The 18687-nt window shown below is 36.3% G+C and overlaps 1 protein-coding gene across 16 annotated transcripts in view; it reads left to right on the forward strand.

Moving 5' to 3' along the window:
• macrod2 (mono-ADP ribosylhydrolase 2) overlaps nucleotides 1–18687 on the forward strand; it is a 634638-nt gene that overhangs the window by 546094 nt on the left and 69857 nt on the right. For all 16 annotated transcript variants that reach the window (XM_048205395.1, XM_048205400.1, XM_048205403.1 and 13 more), the window contains one exon: nucleotides 16413–16494. In XM_048205395.1, the coding sequence (XP_048061352.1) occupies nucleotides 16413–16494 (82 nt within the window). The remainder of the gene's footprint in view (nucleotides 1–16412; nucleotides 16495–18687) is intronic.

An 18687-nucleotide genomic window follows, 5' to 3' on the forward strand; every position in this document is an offset into this window, starting at 1 on the left:
ATCGTTTTCGTCTGACCCCACATCACAGGGCAATATTAGCATTATTATCTTGTAGAGAAAGAGAGCTGTCACTGTTGCAAACTCATACAAACATAAACTGTCTCTGTTTCTTTATCCATTTGTATCTGTGTGTCTTGCATACAAAATATATGATCTCATGTAGAATTGTGTATATTTTTTTTTCCTGATCAACACACAGTAGTGGTTTTCCTGATTGAATTATGATTTTCTTTAATACATCTGTGAAGAATATCTTAGCTAGGCTTAAACACAGTATGGTGCTTAATTCATTATTATTATTTTTTTAATCTTATGGCCACAATTTAGAAACATTTCAATGAATCATGGTTTTTGAACAAATCGGTTGAGTGAAGGATTCAATGACTCTTTTAACTCTTTCCCTGCAAGCTTTATTGAAGAAAGAAAGAACAGACCCTCTGCTTTTAAACAAAAATCCTTGTTTTATCTAGCTTCGCGCATTCTTTTTTTACCAATACTTGAATGTGGGTAAGTTTCATTAAAAAAAAAAAAAAAATCATTTGGTAACTTTAGGCAGTTTTGATTTATGTGTTGATGATCACATTTATATATTATAGACTTACATATTCTATTGCTTGTTTCTGCTTCTTCTTCGCCTGTATTTTGATCAGTAGTTTCAGTACTCTTTCAGAAGATGTATAATAGCGCCCCACAGTGGATAACCCCTTTCATCACCTTAATTACAGTCTAACGCCACAGTCTCTGGCTCTATCATGCTCTATTATTTGTATGCTCATGTTACACTGACACACGCTTCTGTTGAGTCTTGTTTTCTTCTCATTTTCACAACACATATCCAATCCATTAGAAAGCCAAAAAGTGGGCAGTATATCCCTCAAGAAATTGCATGTTCCTCTGCTGCAGGCTATTTTCCAAAAAAGTGACTATGGCGTTATTGTCAAATAAGCTGTTAGCATTTCAGCTGAGGTGAAATTGACTCCATTTTACATCCATTGGGAGGACAGCATGTGCTAGCTGACATTTACTTACTGGCGTATTATCTATCAGATCAAGAGCCCCAGAGTGGTCACGAAAGTTACGCCCGTGCTGTGACATTTTACAATATCCTGTATTTTAGTGTACATAACTGCAAGCTTTTCAAACATGGCTTTCTTTACACTCCAGAGAGAATGAATGCTGGAAAAGGCATGTCTTGTTTTTTCACCATTGAAGTAGGGTTCTTGTGAGGAGACACTTCAAGAGCAATGTATTTTTGCTGACAACATTAATGCTATCTCACTATAATTCCCTAACAACCTCTGTGTTTAGTTTTATAGCTGCTATTTTAATTTTCTATTATACATCTGTAAAGAATATCTTGGCTAGCCTTAAACCCCAGGCTTGATTTACACAGTATGGTGCTTAATTCATTATCAGGTTTTCATCTTATGGGCACAATTTAGGAACAGTGCATTTGAAAGTTTTATGCAGAAATTGTTATGCAATGTGGCTTTTAATAAGACAAAACACTTTTTTAGCCTGTTAAAATAATAAATATTATATAGCTTATTACTTTTTTGGGGTTATGTTTGGCTCAGAGTGTCAGGCATGGGATTTACAGAATAAATTAGCATATGCTAACAGTTGGACATTTGCTAAGATTTTCTCCATTCAGCTCCATTTATGTGGTGTTGTACCTTTATTCAAAGAGCAGTTGAAAACACTTTGCTAGTTATGAGAAAAATCAAAGTTTTTCGCCCAGCACTTTCCCCACAGTCCACCTGATGACTGCTGCTTTCTTAAGGCCCTTGTTGTTTGATGTATAGATCTTGGCTGTTCTGTTCAAAGGACAAACCTTTCAGAAGCCTATCTCTGAAATGATAATTCAGTTTTAGCTGCGATTCAAACAACTCCAAAACCCGCAATCTCTCTCTTTGCGGCACACAAGATCAAAACAATGTCTGGCTGACCACTGCCCGACCCTCTTAAGTGGTCTCTGCCCGTCTTTGTTTTGGTGAATGCAGGTGAATGCATTTGCCCCAGAAGGACTGAGAGTTTGCCGCTTTTACATTTTTATGAATACTGGAACACTGAGAAATGACTGCTGGGAATGAGAGGCTGCTCACTACAAAGCAAATGGGTGGAGCTTAACGTCCAACTCACAAAGTCCAAATCAGCATTTGTCATGATGTAATATTCCTGTGATTAGTGATCAGTCACCAAAGGTTGAAAAAATTGTTTAGTAGTCATTAGCAAAGATGACAGACTTCAAATATTCGCATATATTAGAGGGTTCTATGCTAGCTATAGAATATTAAAATTGCTGGTCTCATCACCGTATCTATGTTTGCATCAGTCAGGAGAGGAATTGGCGCACAGAGGATTGTCACAATATTTGACCACGGTTACTCAGAGGTTAGCATTAGCCTTTGCTAATCGGCTGTACCCCCAGGAGTTATATATTATCTCTACACTATATATCAATATCACCGTTGGTAGTCTAATTATACATGCCTTTTGATTCGTGACAACCACAGAGCGACACATTCCACCCCGTTTCTCCAACGTTTTACAAATCGCCTGATGTACGTGTGTTCATGCATTGTTTAATCTTGTCCGTTTATTCTCCTCTCCCTCTTTAACCATTGGCAGATCTCCGGATGTGAGTTCTATTGTGTGTGTGTGTGTGTGTGTGTGTGTGTGTGTGTGTGTGTTTCTCTCATGCCTTTCTCAACTCTTTAATTACTGTCCTGTCATGCAGGGCTGGTTCAGGTGTGTGTAATTATGCTGGTAATAAGGCCTGGAAAGTCTCCACCTGCCTCTCGCTGGGCACTCTGGCTCCACACACACTGTCTTTCCTCTCTCTCCTTCTCTTTATGCTGACAGACAGGACTCTCTTCATCATTTCCCATCATGCTGTTATGAGGCCGCTTTCTCTTACTGAATAAAGCATAGCACTGACGCCTGTCCTTTTCCCTCATTGTCAGTGCCATGACTGTGCATAGTGTACAGTGTTGGGGTTAGTCAGATTACTGTCTTCAAGTAACAAGTAGCATGTTATTTGTTAAATGCACAGCATATCCGAGTTACATTAATATTATATTTATTTAATTTATCTAGGGTTGCATGTATTGTAGGAGAACTAAAGTATGTGATTGTCATTGCTTGCAGCGAAATCCACTTATTTTCTTAAACAGCTGCTATAGACAAGACGTGTATTGTTATGTATGTTTTGGTCAAAAATGAAACATTAGATTACATAATAGGTTGGTGTTCAATGTTTGTTACATTTACATGATTAACTATTCAGTATGATTTCTCTTATCCTCACCAATAAGGCTGCATTTGATCAAAAATACACTAAAACAGCAATATAGTTCTATAGTTTTATTTATTTCTTTGATGGCAAAGCTGAAAAAGTCTTCAATGTCACATGATCCTTCAGAAATCATTCTAATATGCTGATTTGCTGCTCACGAAACAGTTATCAACATTGAAAATGGTTGTGTTGTATAATATTTTTGTGGAAACAGTAAACCATTTTTTTTTCAGGATTTTTTAATGAAAGGAATGTTCAAAAGAACAGTATTTATTTGAAATATATTTTTTTTGTAACAATTTAAAAATGGAATGCATCCTTTCTGAATAAAAGTATTAATTTCTCTGGAAGAAAAAAAAACAACACATTTTCATGTTATAGCCTTTATGCCGTTAAATGCAAAGTGCTTGTCCAAAGCAACCTAATGCATTTCTTTCAGTAAAAAGAAATAATTGACTATAATTTATTCATTTTTAAAATGAGTAATGCAATATTATAACACTTTACCTTTAATAGTAATGTTTCTCAATACTGTACACATAGAGTTTTTAGCTGCACAGCATTCTCATAATGATGACAAATTACTTACAACCCACTCACACACTACAGGGAGCTACACAGCCACCTCTTTGCTAGATAATATTCATCATTTATTGAAAAAGGTACTGCAGTGTTCCAGTAATTACAATTATTGTAAAACACACATCACATCTGCATCTTATTCATAAATCCTCCTACCTTTAGGCCTATATATACGCAGGGTCGAGAGCTGCGGCGGCCCACCCGTCCTTTTCATTATGCCTGACAGAAACAATAAGAAAATCCAAGCAGAAGAGTGTACGTGCCACAGCTAGTGCGTCAAAGTTTTTCTGGCACAATCCCCATGTAATTACGAGCCTGGGTGCCTGGCGGTGACAGATCGTTGGTAAGCGGGCCAGCTGAATGTCGTGGCACCTGCTGGGCTCCCAGAGACTTTGCTTTTGGCTGCAGCCACAGTCAAATTACCAGCAACTGTATCAGAGCGAAGGGAATGGATTGAAGCTGTTCCTACCTGGCCAGGTGTTTTTCACCTAGAAATGCAGTTGTGTTGCTGCTTTGAAATTCATGAGATTGATAAATTCATACTCTCCTGAGAGGCTTTGGCAATTTGGAATGGCTGCTTTTATAAAACATTGACACCGGTCATTAGATGCATGATCAAATATGCCAGTGGTCAGTAAATAAGTACATTTATTAATGATAATAATAATATTTTAGCTAATATAGCTTATTAACTTAATGTAGAGTAGAGCTGCACAATTAATTGTTAAAAGATTGCGATCTCTCGATTCAAACATCCACTCAGTCTCATTCCTAAATGACAACGGTTTGTCAGTGTCTATTAAACCTTTGACAAATTCACACAGGGACATTTAAGTCTGTGTTGTCACTGCCGCTGACCCAGAGAAAGCATTTATCATGTATATGAAATGGCTTCACTGTCTTTTCAACCACACAGTATCATTATTTCTGTTAATGGCGTAACGATGCAATCGATACAATTGTTATTTGAAGAGCCATGTTACTTTCAAAAAGTGATTTTTGTATTTTTGAAAAAGGAAACAGAGGTTGTACTGAGTTTAACGGCTCTAGCCGAGCTGTGATGTAAACGAAACGCTATTGGCTATTTTAAAAAAGGGGCGGGGCTGTTCGATATATCGCCCTGTTTTCCTGTTTCAGTTGAAATTGTCAACACATTGAATAATGTTGCCAATATTCATATTATCACAAAAGTATTTTTGTAGTTTATAGTTCAGATATAAACACTGATGTCTACGGAAGTGATCAAATCAGAGTAAATCACTTTTTGAAAGTAACATGGCTCTTCAAATAACAATTGTATCGATTGCATCGTTACGCCACCAGTTGGCGACAAGTGACTGTTAAAAAATGTATTTGTTATTGAATCATTCTTTCAAGAGATTTGTTCAAAAATGCTAATTCATCCAGTAATGAAACAAGTGAAGTATTTATGAGCGAGTCATTGAATCATTCATTCAACCAGTTTTTCATTCAGATTAAACATTTTTTAAATAGACTGCAGCAGTTAACATTTTGTCAGAACCCCTAGTAAATTACATGTTATTTTGTTTAGTTGTCTGTTCAGAATCGTGGGAGAATAACGATCTCTGTTTGAAAAAAAAAAAAAATTATGATTCTCAATTCATCTAGAATCCTGCAGCTCTACTGTAGAGTATTTATTTATGCTAAGCATCATAACAATCAAAGATCATTTTATGCTTTGTGGAATTTCTCTTTTATGAACCCAGGGCTTTCTACACATTCAATGTTTCCACACAAAAATCTATGCAATTAAACATTTATGATAATAAGAAATGTTTCTTGAGCACTAAATCGGCATATTGGAATGATTTCTGGAGGATCATGTGACACTGAAGACTGGAGTGATTCAGTTTTGCCATGACAGGAATACATTACGTTGCAGACAGAAAACAGTTATTTGAAATTGTAATAATATTTCACAATATTACTGTTTACTGTATTTTTGATCAAATAAACGCAGCCTTCGGTCAAAACACTGATTCATTCAGCAATGAATCTTCACCACTACTGTGTGTTGCTTGAAGCAAAACAGTTAATTTTGCTTTGGAACTGAGTAAAAATCAGTGATGGGAATAACGGCGTTATAAATAACGCGCGTTACTAACGCCGTTACTTTTTTCAGTAACGAGTAATCAAACGAATTTCTTTTTCTCCCGTTACAACGCCGTTAGCGTTACTGACAAAAAAAAATGCCGCGTTACTATAATTGAGCTCACTGAAACGGTTTTCATCCGAGTAAGCTTAAGTTTTTTTCTCTGGTGTGTGCTGCGGTTAGTCATACACAAATATAATTTTAAATTGATAATAATGTATGATGCGCTGTGTGTGTGTGTGTGTGTGTCTATCAGAGCATGCGCGCGAAGCGCGAGCTCAAACCAGAATACCCTTTTTGATGCTTGATCGAAAATATGTGAAATTAGTTTTTTTCTAGTCGACTAGTAGTTGTTCATTTAAACTATTAGTTGACTAATCACATTTATATTAATTTAATTTCTTAAATACTGGAGAGAATAAACCATAATAAGGAGCGTTTAAGGGCACGCATAATTGCCATAAAGAACCGGCAAAAGTAATGATTATGAGTGTGACAAAAACAGCAAGGAGACATTTTAATTGTTTATTAATAAAGTAATGTTTTCTGAATCAGTGTCGGCTGCAAAGATGAAGTTGACATTGCTGATTCTCATTGCTGATCATCTGCTCATATGGACGCGCCTAGAGAGATAACGCACATTTCATTCGGATTAGGCTATATAATCAGAGTAGCCTCTTTCTTTTCGTGTTTAATTACTTTATTTTCGTTAAAGTAGATATTTCAAGCATTCTATAGATATATTTCTCATATCTGCGAGGCAAGCAGCCTCTGAGTTTCGGTTCATTTAGCCTATAAGACGAGCTCCAGTTCACGCACCAGTGATCGCGCCCGCGCCTCCATGTCATGATTTTATTGTCTGCTATATTTACTTGTTATATATTAAATCCAAGCAATTGGTTGATGAAACGTTGATTAAAATTAAGATACAATTTTTACAAAACGAAATTCACTTTAAAGAGAGGCTTTCTATAAAACAAAACTGTTTAATTTCATGTCTGACCCACTCCATGTCTCCCGATATATTTGCGCATCTTACTCACGCTGTTCACGTTTCATAATCGAATAAATGGATTTAAAACATAACATAGGACTATTTAAACATAAATATGAAACTACGTTTTCTTTAATGGTTACCAACACAGTACAGAGAAATTTCATGTCGTGAGCAAGAGCGGATCATGAGTCAGGAGTCGCATCAAGAATAATTTATTCTTAGACTTATATGTAATATTGGGGGCATTCAATTTATTTGGCATATTTTTATTTTTTTAAAAGTAACGCAATAGTTACTTTCCCTGGTAATTAGTAACTTTTATAATGATGTAACTCAGTTACTAACTCCGTTACTATTTGTGAGAAGTAACTAGTAACTATAACTAATTACTTTTTTAAAGTAACGTGCCCAACACTGGTAAAAATAGACCAACTAACTGGAAAATTTGTGCCCAAAATGTAATGTTAGATCGGACGGATCTCCACGTCAGATCTGACCCCAGATGCCGAATCCCTGTCAGAAGATATCCCTTTTTGTCTGGTATCCAAAATTATATTAACAGTCTGAGAGTTTTATCAGCCTGAGAGTTTGACTGAGAATGCAAGGGAAGAGCAGAAGCAGGAGATGAAGTGATGATAATAAAAAGAGCAGAGTTTATTGAATTGCGTGTTTCAGTGCTCAGACTTTGTCCAAATGTCTTGATGCTCAGACTTGGTCTGAGTGTTTCAATGCTCAGACTTCATCAGACCAGTACAAATCCAACAAGTGTTATTATACCACAGCAAAAAACAATGGAATAGTACTGCTTCGCAACATCGTCCTGTGATGTTAAAAACCTTGAAATGGAGACATTCTCTTATCTCCTACTCATGAAAACAAATATACCTTGAATCCATACAATCATAAGATTAAACAAATATAGCAAGGAAATAAATAAAATAAGTAATATAAAATATAAAAACATAAAATGAAAAATTTAAGTCCCCCTGAAATCAAAATGTAAGTTTTTACCTTTTAGTATGAATATGCCCTTAATGTTATGAATAAGCTGGTGTGTTACAAAACAATGACAAAATTTGCATTTAGAAGATATAAGCATTCAAAACTTACAGTCTCTCACTTCCGCTAAAACGGATCACGGATTTTCATGACATCACTTCGCACTTCAGCTTCTCATCAAATCGTCTGTCCAATCAGATGCTCTCTAGAATCTGAAGTCCCGCCCCCTCCTACACTATAAACAAACGCTGAAGCTGTGGCTGATATTGGTCACTTGTTCACACTTTTACTAGTTTCTACATGGAGAATGAAACATAGTGCTCTATATAGAGAATAGGGAACGATTCAGACAGTGTAAATATGCTTTCCATTGATGCGAATGAAGTCCGTTTTCACATTAGTATAACGTGAACCGCCACAGCGTGAGCACAGTCTGCTCAGGTCCAGAGACACGAGAGCACAGAGACCACGAAAGGTATCGGACCCATTTAAATTCTGCACAGAATGCTTTATTTTAAAGTGATATAGTGGAGATTAGAAGGAGAAACGGTTAGATATTGAAAGGAAACAGAGGTAGTACTGAGTTTAATGGCTCTAGCTGAGCTGTGATATAAACGAAACGCTATTGGCTATTTTATAAAAGGGGCGTGGCTGTTCGATATATCGCCCTGTCTTCCTGTTTCAGTTGAAATTACGTCAACACATTGAATAATGCTGCGCGTTCCAAGTCACTTCAGTGGGCCTTTAATAATAAAATGATGAATGAATGATTAAATTATATAAATCAAATAATAATAATATGAATAAATCATTAAATAATAAATTAAATGACAACTACATAAATGACTAGTGATTATAAAATTAAATCATAAAAAAACAAAGAAAATAACAGTACAGATAAATGGTTGCTCTCCTAAAGTAACACACACACAGGTTGCTACTGATAATTCTTAGATCCTTCTCTCAATATTGTTTATTGAACTGTTGCATAAATGCAGCTAGATTTTTACCCAAGTGTGGGTACAAGTGAGTTAATAAAATTTACTCTGTATTCATATCTGTAGTCATGTATGATTTTTTATTTTTTTATTTTTATTTTTTTTTTAATTCTGTCACAGAGATAGATCTTTGGTGGCAAAGCATTTCCCATTCTGTTGCTCTCTGTTGCTCTCCCTCCCTCTGGCAGTGGCGCTTCAATCAGGGTTGAGTTATGACCGGTCTGGCCCGCATACAGCGATCTCTGCTTCCTCATTAGGCCTTCATTAACCCTCTCAAGCTGAGCTTCCACTCAGCCTACCGGTGGATATGTTTGGACACCATTCTTCATTTCCCACAATCCCCCACTGCTCAGCACAGTGTACAGGAACTGTGGTTCAGTGCCGGGCTTTCAGTACATTTACTGTAAAATGACATACAAGGCTCAGGGGACACACATTGACCTAATGCGGTGCGCAGACAAGTTCAGGAAGAGAAACTGCTTTTAAATGTGTCAAATGTATGTCATTATTTTGACAAATAATATCCCTTCAGTGATGCCTCAATAGCTTTAAAAATGAGACTTAAACAATGAAAAATACAGCCACTTCTATACCTTCATGCCCTTGTGTTCGCCTTAGGATATCTGTAATATAGATATAGAAATATCCTCAGCAGGTTTAAAAAAAAAAAAGAGGTAATAATGTTTCAAAACTGCTTTTTGATCTCAGATCTCAAATTAAAAGTCATATCTGGAATGTTGGTGGCTGCCATATTAAGTTTGGGACTCTGGGAGGCTGATGTGATAAAAGTGATCATTTGATCAGTGTTAGTCCCTCAGTAGCAGTTCAGTGTGTGTGTGTGTGTGTGTGTGTGTGTGTGTGTGTGTGTGTGTGTGTGTGTCCATGCCCACCGAAAACTGGAGCAGTGGTGAACTTGCATTAATTCACCTAGGACAGTTTTACATTAAATAATTAATGTTCAGGAGACTTGACTAAACATGTGAGTAAACAGTCTCTAGTGAGTCTCATAAACAAATGAACAAATGAATTAATATGCTAATGAGTTAATGAGGACTATATTTCAGCAAAAATCCCCCACCACAGTTTTATTGTATATTTATATATAAATATGTGTGGGTGTGTGTGTGTGTGTGTGTGTGTTCAACATTAACGCTTGTCCGCTTGTCTGGTACAAGTGGATTTTTTAAAAGGGGCAAGTGAAAGAGAATTTTACTTGCCAGACTGGACAAGTTGCCTGATTAAAACCTCAATAACAAAAAAAAAAAAAAAAAAAAAAAAAAAAAACTAGGGAAGCATCAAAACACGAGAGGGACTTTGATTTTATTAAATTCAATGTGAAAGTGGTGATTGATAGTGGATAATAATATATCATGTTTAATATACTGACGGTAACAAGCATGTGCTGTTGAGGCTCACGCAGACTCTCAAGGAGAAATGGAAAAGAAATGAGCGCAGTAGATTTTAATGTCAAAGCTAAGAACACTGATGAGAATATAACTCAGGGCTCCAGACTAACTTTTTTTATTAGGGGCACTGTAGCCCCTTACTGAAATTTTAGGAGCACAAGCAGAAAATTTGGGGGCACACCTTAAATCAATCTGCTGTGCAGTTATTCACATTTTCCTCCATTTTGACTATATAACTCACAAATGCCTTGGTAATAAATAGACTTACAGAAATTACAATGTGCAGTTTTATTTTAAGTTTGCAAGGCTCCACACTGTAAAAAAAAAATCCCAGTAAAATTTGCGGTAAAAAAACGGCAGCTGTGGTTGCCAGAACTTTACCGTAAAAAATACAGTAGCAACGTAAAAAAAAAATCTGTTAAATTTACGGTAAAATAACGTATTTCATTAACTGATATAATGTTAATTTACAAACCTAATGAAGTACTAATATCTGTTTTGTACCTTTATAATACACTGACAGTCACCAAACACAGTGGTGATAAGAGTCACATGATGAATCAAAGTTCATCACAAGCAGCTTTTCCACAAGCTGAGAAGGACAACACTAACATATAGAAGGTGCACGCAGTGTCATTCACACACACACTAAACACCATCATGGTAACATGCATGAAATTTAAAAAATGCAATAAACATTAATTTAACAACATTAGATGTAACATAAAACCCTAATGTACTGATTAGAAAAAATGAGAAAAACTAAGAAGAAACAGAGTTATTTCAACGAAAATATATCAAATGTGAAGTGTCACGCAGGGAATTGTGGGAATGTCAATTTACGGTTTTTCCACTGTAAATTTTACAATGAATTGTTATTTTTCACTTCCAAAAACTGTGACTTTAACGGTATTTTACCATAAAATTACATTAAATGTACCGTTAGATCTATTACAGTTATTCACCATATATAGTATGGAAAATTTCTGTAAACCAATTTACAGTTTTTTACCGCAGCATTTTTACAGTCTTTTACTGTTTAAATCACGGTCATTTTTTACAGTGCAGATTAACATTTGAGAACAGCATTATCATTCATAATGTCTAAATAATAATTCAAAAGTGAAATGATTGAAATATATATATATATATTTCAATATATCATCACATTAAAAATAACATTTAAATATGGTAATATTTTAAAAAGTTTTGAAGTGCTGGAAAAAGATATGTGAAGTACTTGAAAGCATTTTACTATTCCTGCCAAACTTCCATGGTTACAGTTAGTGTTGCTACATTAAATCCATGGCGAATGTTGTTAATTTGTTGACTTAAAGCCCTCTATAACTCGAGTTCGAGTTCAAGTTCATTCATGGCACACTGTTTCTCCTGGTTTCCACATCAGCGCTGTTTGATATTTACGGTTAATAATGGAAAACTCTGCGGCAAATTTGAATGCTTCTCGCAATGATGTTATTAATTCTGTGGCGAATTCAAAAGCTTTCTTTACTAGATCTCCCAGCGCTGTGTAGTAACAGTGTCGCGTGATCAAGATCGGCCCGTCAGTAGCTCCAGCTCTCGTGCTGCTGCTGCATTGACATGGTCCGAACTCATAAATGGTCTGCAAAATGCAACCATTTAGTTGCCCTGTAACTGATTTGAATATATTTACACCACAAAAAATCCTATTTTTTCCAGACAAGCAACTTGACGAGCACATGATAAGGCTTAATGTCGAGCCCTATGTACTGTGTATATATATTAAAATTAAAGTGTAATATTACAGATATGGACATATGTATTAAAGTTTATATTGCTGTCAAATTAAATCTGTAAAGGAATTAAATACCATTTATCGATATTTGTAGTATTAAAATGTATTATATGTTGGGATCTAACACTAATAGCTTGGATTGCACACTCTCTTTTACTTACTTTTTTCTTCATCCCTCTGTTAATTTATCCTTTATTTCACCATTGGACATCTATACTCTGGGGCCATTTGGATATAAATAGCATAAGGCAGAAACAGAAAGTTCTCTCCATCTCTCCTCTATCTCTCCTAAAGTCTAGGTGCCCCACTCTCTGAGCATAATGTCTGAAAATGATGCGGACGACCTCCTCTATCAGGACCCCTCACCTTTCCATTCACTCTCTGCCTGAGGGATGGGAGAGAGAGTGAGAGAGAGACTCAGATGTAATGATCTAAATAAATGCAGAAGAGTTCCCAGCAGGAAATGCTTCTGCCGCGTGTTTGCTATAGTGGTTCTCAACTAGAGGGATGCAACACAGAAATGGGTCATATGTCTGTTGTGAAAAAAACAATGCTAATTGCACTGAACAATATAGCCATTTATAGTTAGTATGGTAAAATAAAAAGGTTTATGCCATCATATGCCATTCATGTGTCGTTTGGTAATGCAAGCAAAATTAGGCAGATGCTTGCATAAATAGGTTGCATAACATTTCCTCATTCTCAAGAGCCATGACCAAAAGTATGGATTTTACAAGGTAAAAGGAGATATAACCCAGACAAGTGTTTAATTTTAAGGACATTTTTGATTACAAGTTGATACAAAAACAGTTTAACTTTATGGCCATGGAATCTGAATCCTGTAGAAAAACCAGTTGAGAACCATTGTCTAATTGACATTCTAGATTCTTCTGTCTTGTTCTTGTTCTCCATGGGCAGTGAGGTTTTGAGATGGAAGCAAAGATTCCTGTTGTCCTCTTTTTGTGTCCTGGCCCTCGGTCTTTATAACCATCTTAAAGATGTCTCCCCATTCAGAGTTGAAAAGATGAAGGGGTGAAAAAAGTGAGCGGGACCATTCTTTTCCCTCTTTCTCTTTATGGCCACGACACCCCCTGGAGACATTCTCCTTCACAAAAATAAAAATGTTACTAGTCTCAAGTCAAGTCTTAACATTTACTCCAAAGGGCAGACCATAAACTATTAATAGACAGCTGTCTGTCTGTGCAAGGTTGTGAAGGAGAATGATTTTATATTGAATCCTCATGTGGTTTGCCAGTAAGGGGGAGAAGAGGTGGTCCGGTCTCTCGCCATCCCGCTGGGATTCTGCTTTATCTCCCTCTCCATCCACCAGCAGACGAAACGAGAGAGGCCATTACAAGGCTGTCTGGGAATATTGCAATATTCAGCAGGGCGATTATCTGACGTCTCCCTGGGAGGCACATTTCCTCTGTGGAGGGAGAGAGAGGCGTACCTGTGGCAGAGAGGGAGAGAGTGAGGCTGATAAGAACCCTTAGAGTTGACAGAGAGGAAGTATCACCTTTCTTGGTTTTAAAGGAGGTCTTTAAGGGCAGGAATGAATATTTATATAAGGATTCAAAATCTAAAGGTGATCGCCACAGCGTTTAATAACAGTTTATAACATGTAATGCTTCCGTTTTTCATTTTTCTAACTTATATTACCTCTTTCCCTGCCGTTGACGATTTTCCGTCATTTTTTGCACAACGCTTCCGCTCCGTTGGCGAAATTTTCTACAATTCACTGTCATATGGTAGGGGGCGCTATTATCTTCTGAAAGAGTACAGAATCTCCAGATTAAAAGAAACAGAAACGAGCAATAAAAGCATTGCTTATGCAAGTTGTAGTCTTTGACAAAAATGCCATTTTCTCAGCTTTTTGTTCAAAATATGGCTTTTTAATTACACTTACCCACATTCAAGTGTTGATTAAAAAAGATTGCGTGAAGCTAGAATAAAGGCTTTGTTCTTTTGCATGTTCAGATATTCATACAACAAAATATTCTGGGGGCCATGAAAGTTTTGTAAAAAAAAAAAAAAAAAAGATAAAAAATGCTGGCCCAAACAAACAAACAAACAAAAAAACACTGGTGGGTAAAGAGTTAATATAGTTTTATTGCTTTATATAACTATTTGAGTGAGAGGATGGATTGAATTTATACATTAACATGCATTTTTGAGTTTCTTAACCCTCTGGAGTCTGAGGCTGATTTGGGGCCTGGAGAAGTTTTGACATGCCCTGACATTTGTGCTTTTTTCAGTTGTTCATAAACATATTAATGGAAAAAGTGTCATTACACTGTATTCAGCACAAACTAGGCTACAATAATATGTGAGGAACATGTATGTACATGTTTGTGTTTTTGAAGGAATAACATTTATGCGTGGTTATTGAAAAAACAAAAAACTTAAGTCACTGAAATAAGGCCAAAAAAAGTATAGTAAATCTGTGTTTACAATACTTTAGGGTATTGGAGGTTGTAGACTAGAGTTTTTGCTTCAAAATTATGTAAAAATTATGCTGCCTACTCCTTCATATAAAACAATATATTGATTTAGTTTTTGTAAGACACTTTTTGCCAAGAAACAGTATGCGTGGAGGCGTGAATCACCACTGAATAATGGGCCATTCTCACCTGAGAAGACAAAAGAATTGCATAGTAATGAGCTGAAATGACTTGCATATTAATTAGGCATTTCAGTCAGGTAGGCTGTGAAAAAAAACCTTCTGTGATGTCTCAAGCTCATCATGATATATGAAACATACAGAAAAATATTATTACAATATAAAGTAATGGTTTTATATTATACTTTAAAATATAATGTATTTCTGTGGTGCAAAGAGTCTGAATATAGGCTTTTAGTTTAAAAGCATGCACATTTGGAGAAATATTGGATTCTCATATGCTTATGTTGTACAAAGAAGTTTGGGTGTTACAAAGAAGTTCATATGGTCAAAGTCATAAATTTAGTTATGATTAGTGAAAAAAAGTGCAAAGTTTCTTTGTGTAAAAATTTTCACAATCCTAAACCTTTCTGTTTATTTTCAGATTTTCAATGTGGCATTTTGAACCCCACTAAACATAATATGCAAATATAAAGGAAACTTTTGTTATATAAACATTTGCTGGATCTATGATTTTGGTAATACAGTGTATTCCCTACAGGTTGACGGCAGTATTTTTCGTGTTGTTTTATACTCTTGTTCACATGAGGTCTTTGTTTTGGGAACATGGGAAGAATCAAAAGAGGGTTTTGTATTGAGATCCCTGTTGTACTAGTGTAATCATAGAGATCTTAACCAGGATGTCCAGTCTGGGTGGTCCGGAATGGAAAGAGATGGAACTGAATTCAGGATCCGGTCTCTGCAGTGATAAGGGAGTGCTGGGAGGTTTAATGTTTTTTTGTTTTAATTTCAATCTTGATGTTCTGTTCCTAAGTGATATTGCTCACATTCTAGGGAGCTGTGGTTAGAGATGACTAGAAGTTTGAGCTTAAGTGGAGGAAATGAATGGTGAAGGTGACTGATAATGTGTTCTCTTCTTTTTTATATTTTTATTGTACAACTTATCTTGATCAGCATGATTCAATACAATAAAACCTTGAAAAAAATTCATAGTCAGTCCAGTGTAACCTGTGCACAGTATGCACATTTTCCATATCCCATAATGCAATACACTCAGCTCTTTTATTGCCAGTGTGACCAAACAGTTAAGAAATTTTTACATAAAATTAGGTTATAAATGCAAAAATTGTTTTTAATTTTTTAATTGAAAAAAACATTTTTTTTTAAATAGTTTTAGTATTGCACAATGCATATGCACAAATGCTTTTTAAGGTAATATACAAACAGTACAATAATAGTGTTCAGTTACAAACATTGTCATGTTTTCATGTTTTCTAGTTTTTTGTTTTTTTTTGGGGGGGGGGGGGCATAGTCATAACATCTTGGAATATTCTACACATGTGAATAAATGTTTTGCCTACTTTGATGATGCCTAACTATTGCTCTGTGTATATCGATAGTTAACCAAAATGCTTTATTAAAGCATTTTACATGCATTTTAACTTTAAGAAAAGTCTCTAAAAATGCCTCCGTGTCATAAATGAGTCCCCTAGGCTCTAGTTATAGTTTGAGTACTAGTACTTTCATATTTATTAATAGTGTTGCCCTTAGCCATGTGTTTACCCAGAGAGGCATTGATCTAGGTTTCCATTATGCTAAATGCCGTTTTTCTCCTCTTTCTGCAGATCGACCGTGTCATATTCTGCGTCTTTCTGGAGACAGATTATGAGATTTACAAGAGGAAGATGTCAGATTTCTTCTCCCCAGGTACCGTATCTTCTTATTGGAGTCTTAACTTCATTTTATTTGCTGGTTGTAACACCCACTCAGCTCAAAGCTTGTTACTCTAGTACCAGGCAGGATTCACAGTGTCAGGCAATCTGACTGGCATGACGTACGTTTGTAGTAGAAGTGCACAAATACAGCACAGCAGGCAGTGATTGGATTCCACATAACAAAAACTGTTTATGGTAATGTACCGCCCAAGTTGTCCTTAAACTGAAAAAAATTTCAACCCCCTATATCTTTATCATAGAATGCAATCAAGATAACCGCAGTCAGATTCTTTTCCCATTAAAGGGCTAGTTCATCCAAAATTGAAAGTTAAGTCATGCATGTACTCATTTACCTTATATGTTGTTCAAAACTTGTTCGATTTCCCTTCTGCTGTGCAATTCAAAAGCAAAAATTCTGAAAACTCTGGTGGCTTTTTTCAAATTATTTCCAGTGAATAGAGAAAAACCTTTCACAAATGATCCAAAGCATCATAAAATGCAATTTTTGCACTACACAGGTTAAATGATAGCTTTAAATTATTCCCTGAAATTCTTGAAATAACTCTACTTGGTGCATTCATAAAGAAGAAAAGATTTCCAATACTCTATGCCCAAATTGCTCTTTTGAGTTGGATCTTTTCAATGAATCTTGTTCAGAAAACCGACATGAATGTGACATGATGTTCATCATCACTGAAGGCAATGATTATTACTTAAATTATTATTATACTTACATTATTACTTAAATGTCCATCTGTTTTTCACAAAGAAGACTTGAAATATATTGCATGAACTTCATGACACTTATAAGCTCAAAAGCTTGAGTCTTCATTCATTAAAATTGCATGGAAAAGAGTGCTCAGCACATTCCTCAGGAACACTACTTTTGTTTTCCAATGAAAAAAAAAAGAAAGTCATACAATTTTGGAGTGGCATAAGGATAAGTAAATGATGGCAAAACATTTTCGGGTAATTTCTTGCTTAAATAATTTTCAGACAAGTTTCCCAGTCTCACCGTTGGTTGAGTCAATTACTCAGAGTATGTTGAAGCCGCCACAGGGGAAATCAGCCTACAAATGGCTTACTTATAGCACAATAAGCTGTGGTAAGAGAAAGCATTTTAACATTGAAAAAAAAACATAAACATCATGTTTAAAGAATACATAAAATATTACATATATAAAAGACCCACAATATGTACACTGAGAGGAAAGGAAAGAAAGAAATAGGAAAAGCATTGGAACGTGTTTTTGCTGTCTGCATCTCACGGCTCATTGCATTCGCGTCTCAGTTTGTAACCAAACGCCTTTGAGTGATTTTTGGTGTTTCCACAAACTCAATTCGTAACTAAGCTCTTAGGACCCAAGAACATCTCGCTTCGCCCTGCTGTCTGAGAATCCCATTAAATACTCTAGTGTATGAGTTTAACAGGTGTGGAGTGCTTCGGCTGCTTGTATTTCACAGGACCGATTGCTTGTCTCTGAAGCACAAACGCTGCAGCCTGGAGGTCCAAATGTAGAGCAGGGGCTTTGCTTCTGTCAACACCCTCAGCGATCCTGAGCCTCAACAGCAAACCCCAGATGTCAGAGGCACGCAGGATGGCACCTCCTCGGTGACATTCCACCTCACACTTTTGCTTGTCTGTTTCTGGTTGGATCATGTGGTCTCTGGTACTGGCGTTGCTTTATGTAAAGATGAACTGTCGTGTGATGGGACTTCAGAAGTCGGTTCCTCGGTTTTCACTTTCTTTGTCTTGCACTTTGGCCTTCTGTCAATGTCAATATGACTGTTTTGCTTTCACCCAATCCCTCACTTTGTCTCTCTTTCAATTTTTTACTCCCTCTCCCTCCTTATGAGACATGGCACTAGCTAGTTCCATGGGAACTTGTCTATTGTGCTCCCATGTAGCGTTTCTCTTTAAAGGCCAAGTCTCTCTCAGGAAGCCTCTTTTCAGTCTCCCTGAGCGCTAAACAAACATATGATGTGAGTTCAGGCCGCACCGGAGCCCTTTTGGACCTTCCCAAGTGTCCTGCTGTCTCGCTCTGCCTGAAGCTTGCTGCACTTCCATGACAAGAACCCCTGGAGGTTTCCAAATGAGCCGCTGCTTGGAGGTTCATCATTTGTATGGACACACACACACACAAACAAACAGAGGAATCCTGAATGCACTGGGAGAATAATATAA

The sequence above is a fragment of the Megalobrama amblycephala genome, linkage group LG10 (assembly GCF_018812025.1).
Source record: "Megalobrama amblycephala isolate DHTTF-2021 linkage group LG10, ASM1881202v1, whole genome shotgun sequence".
NCBI classification, from domain to species: domain Eukaryota; kingdom Metazoa; phylum Chordata; class Actinopteri; order Cypriniformes; family Xenocyprididae; genus Megalobrama; species Megalobrama amblycephala.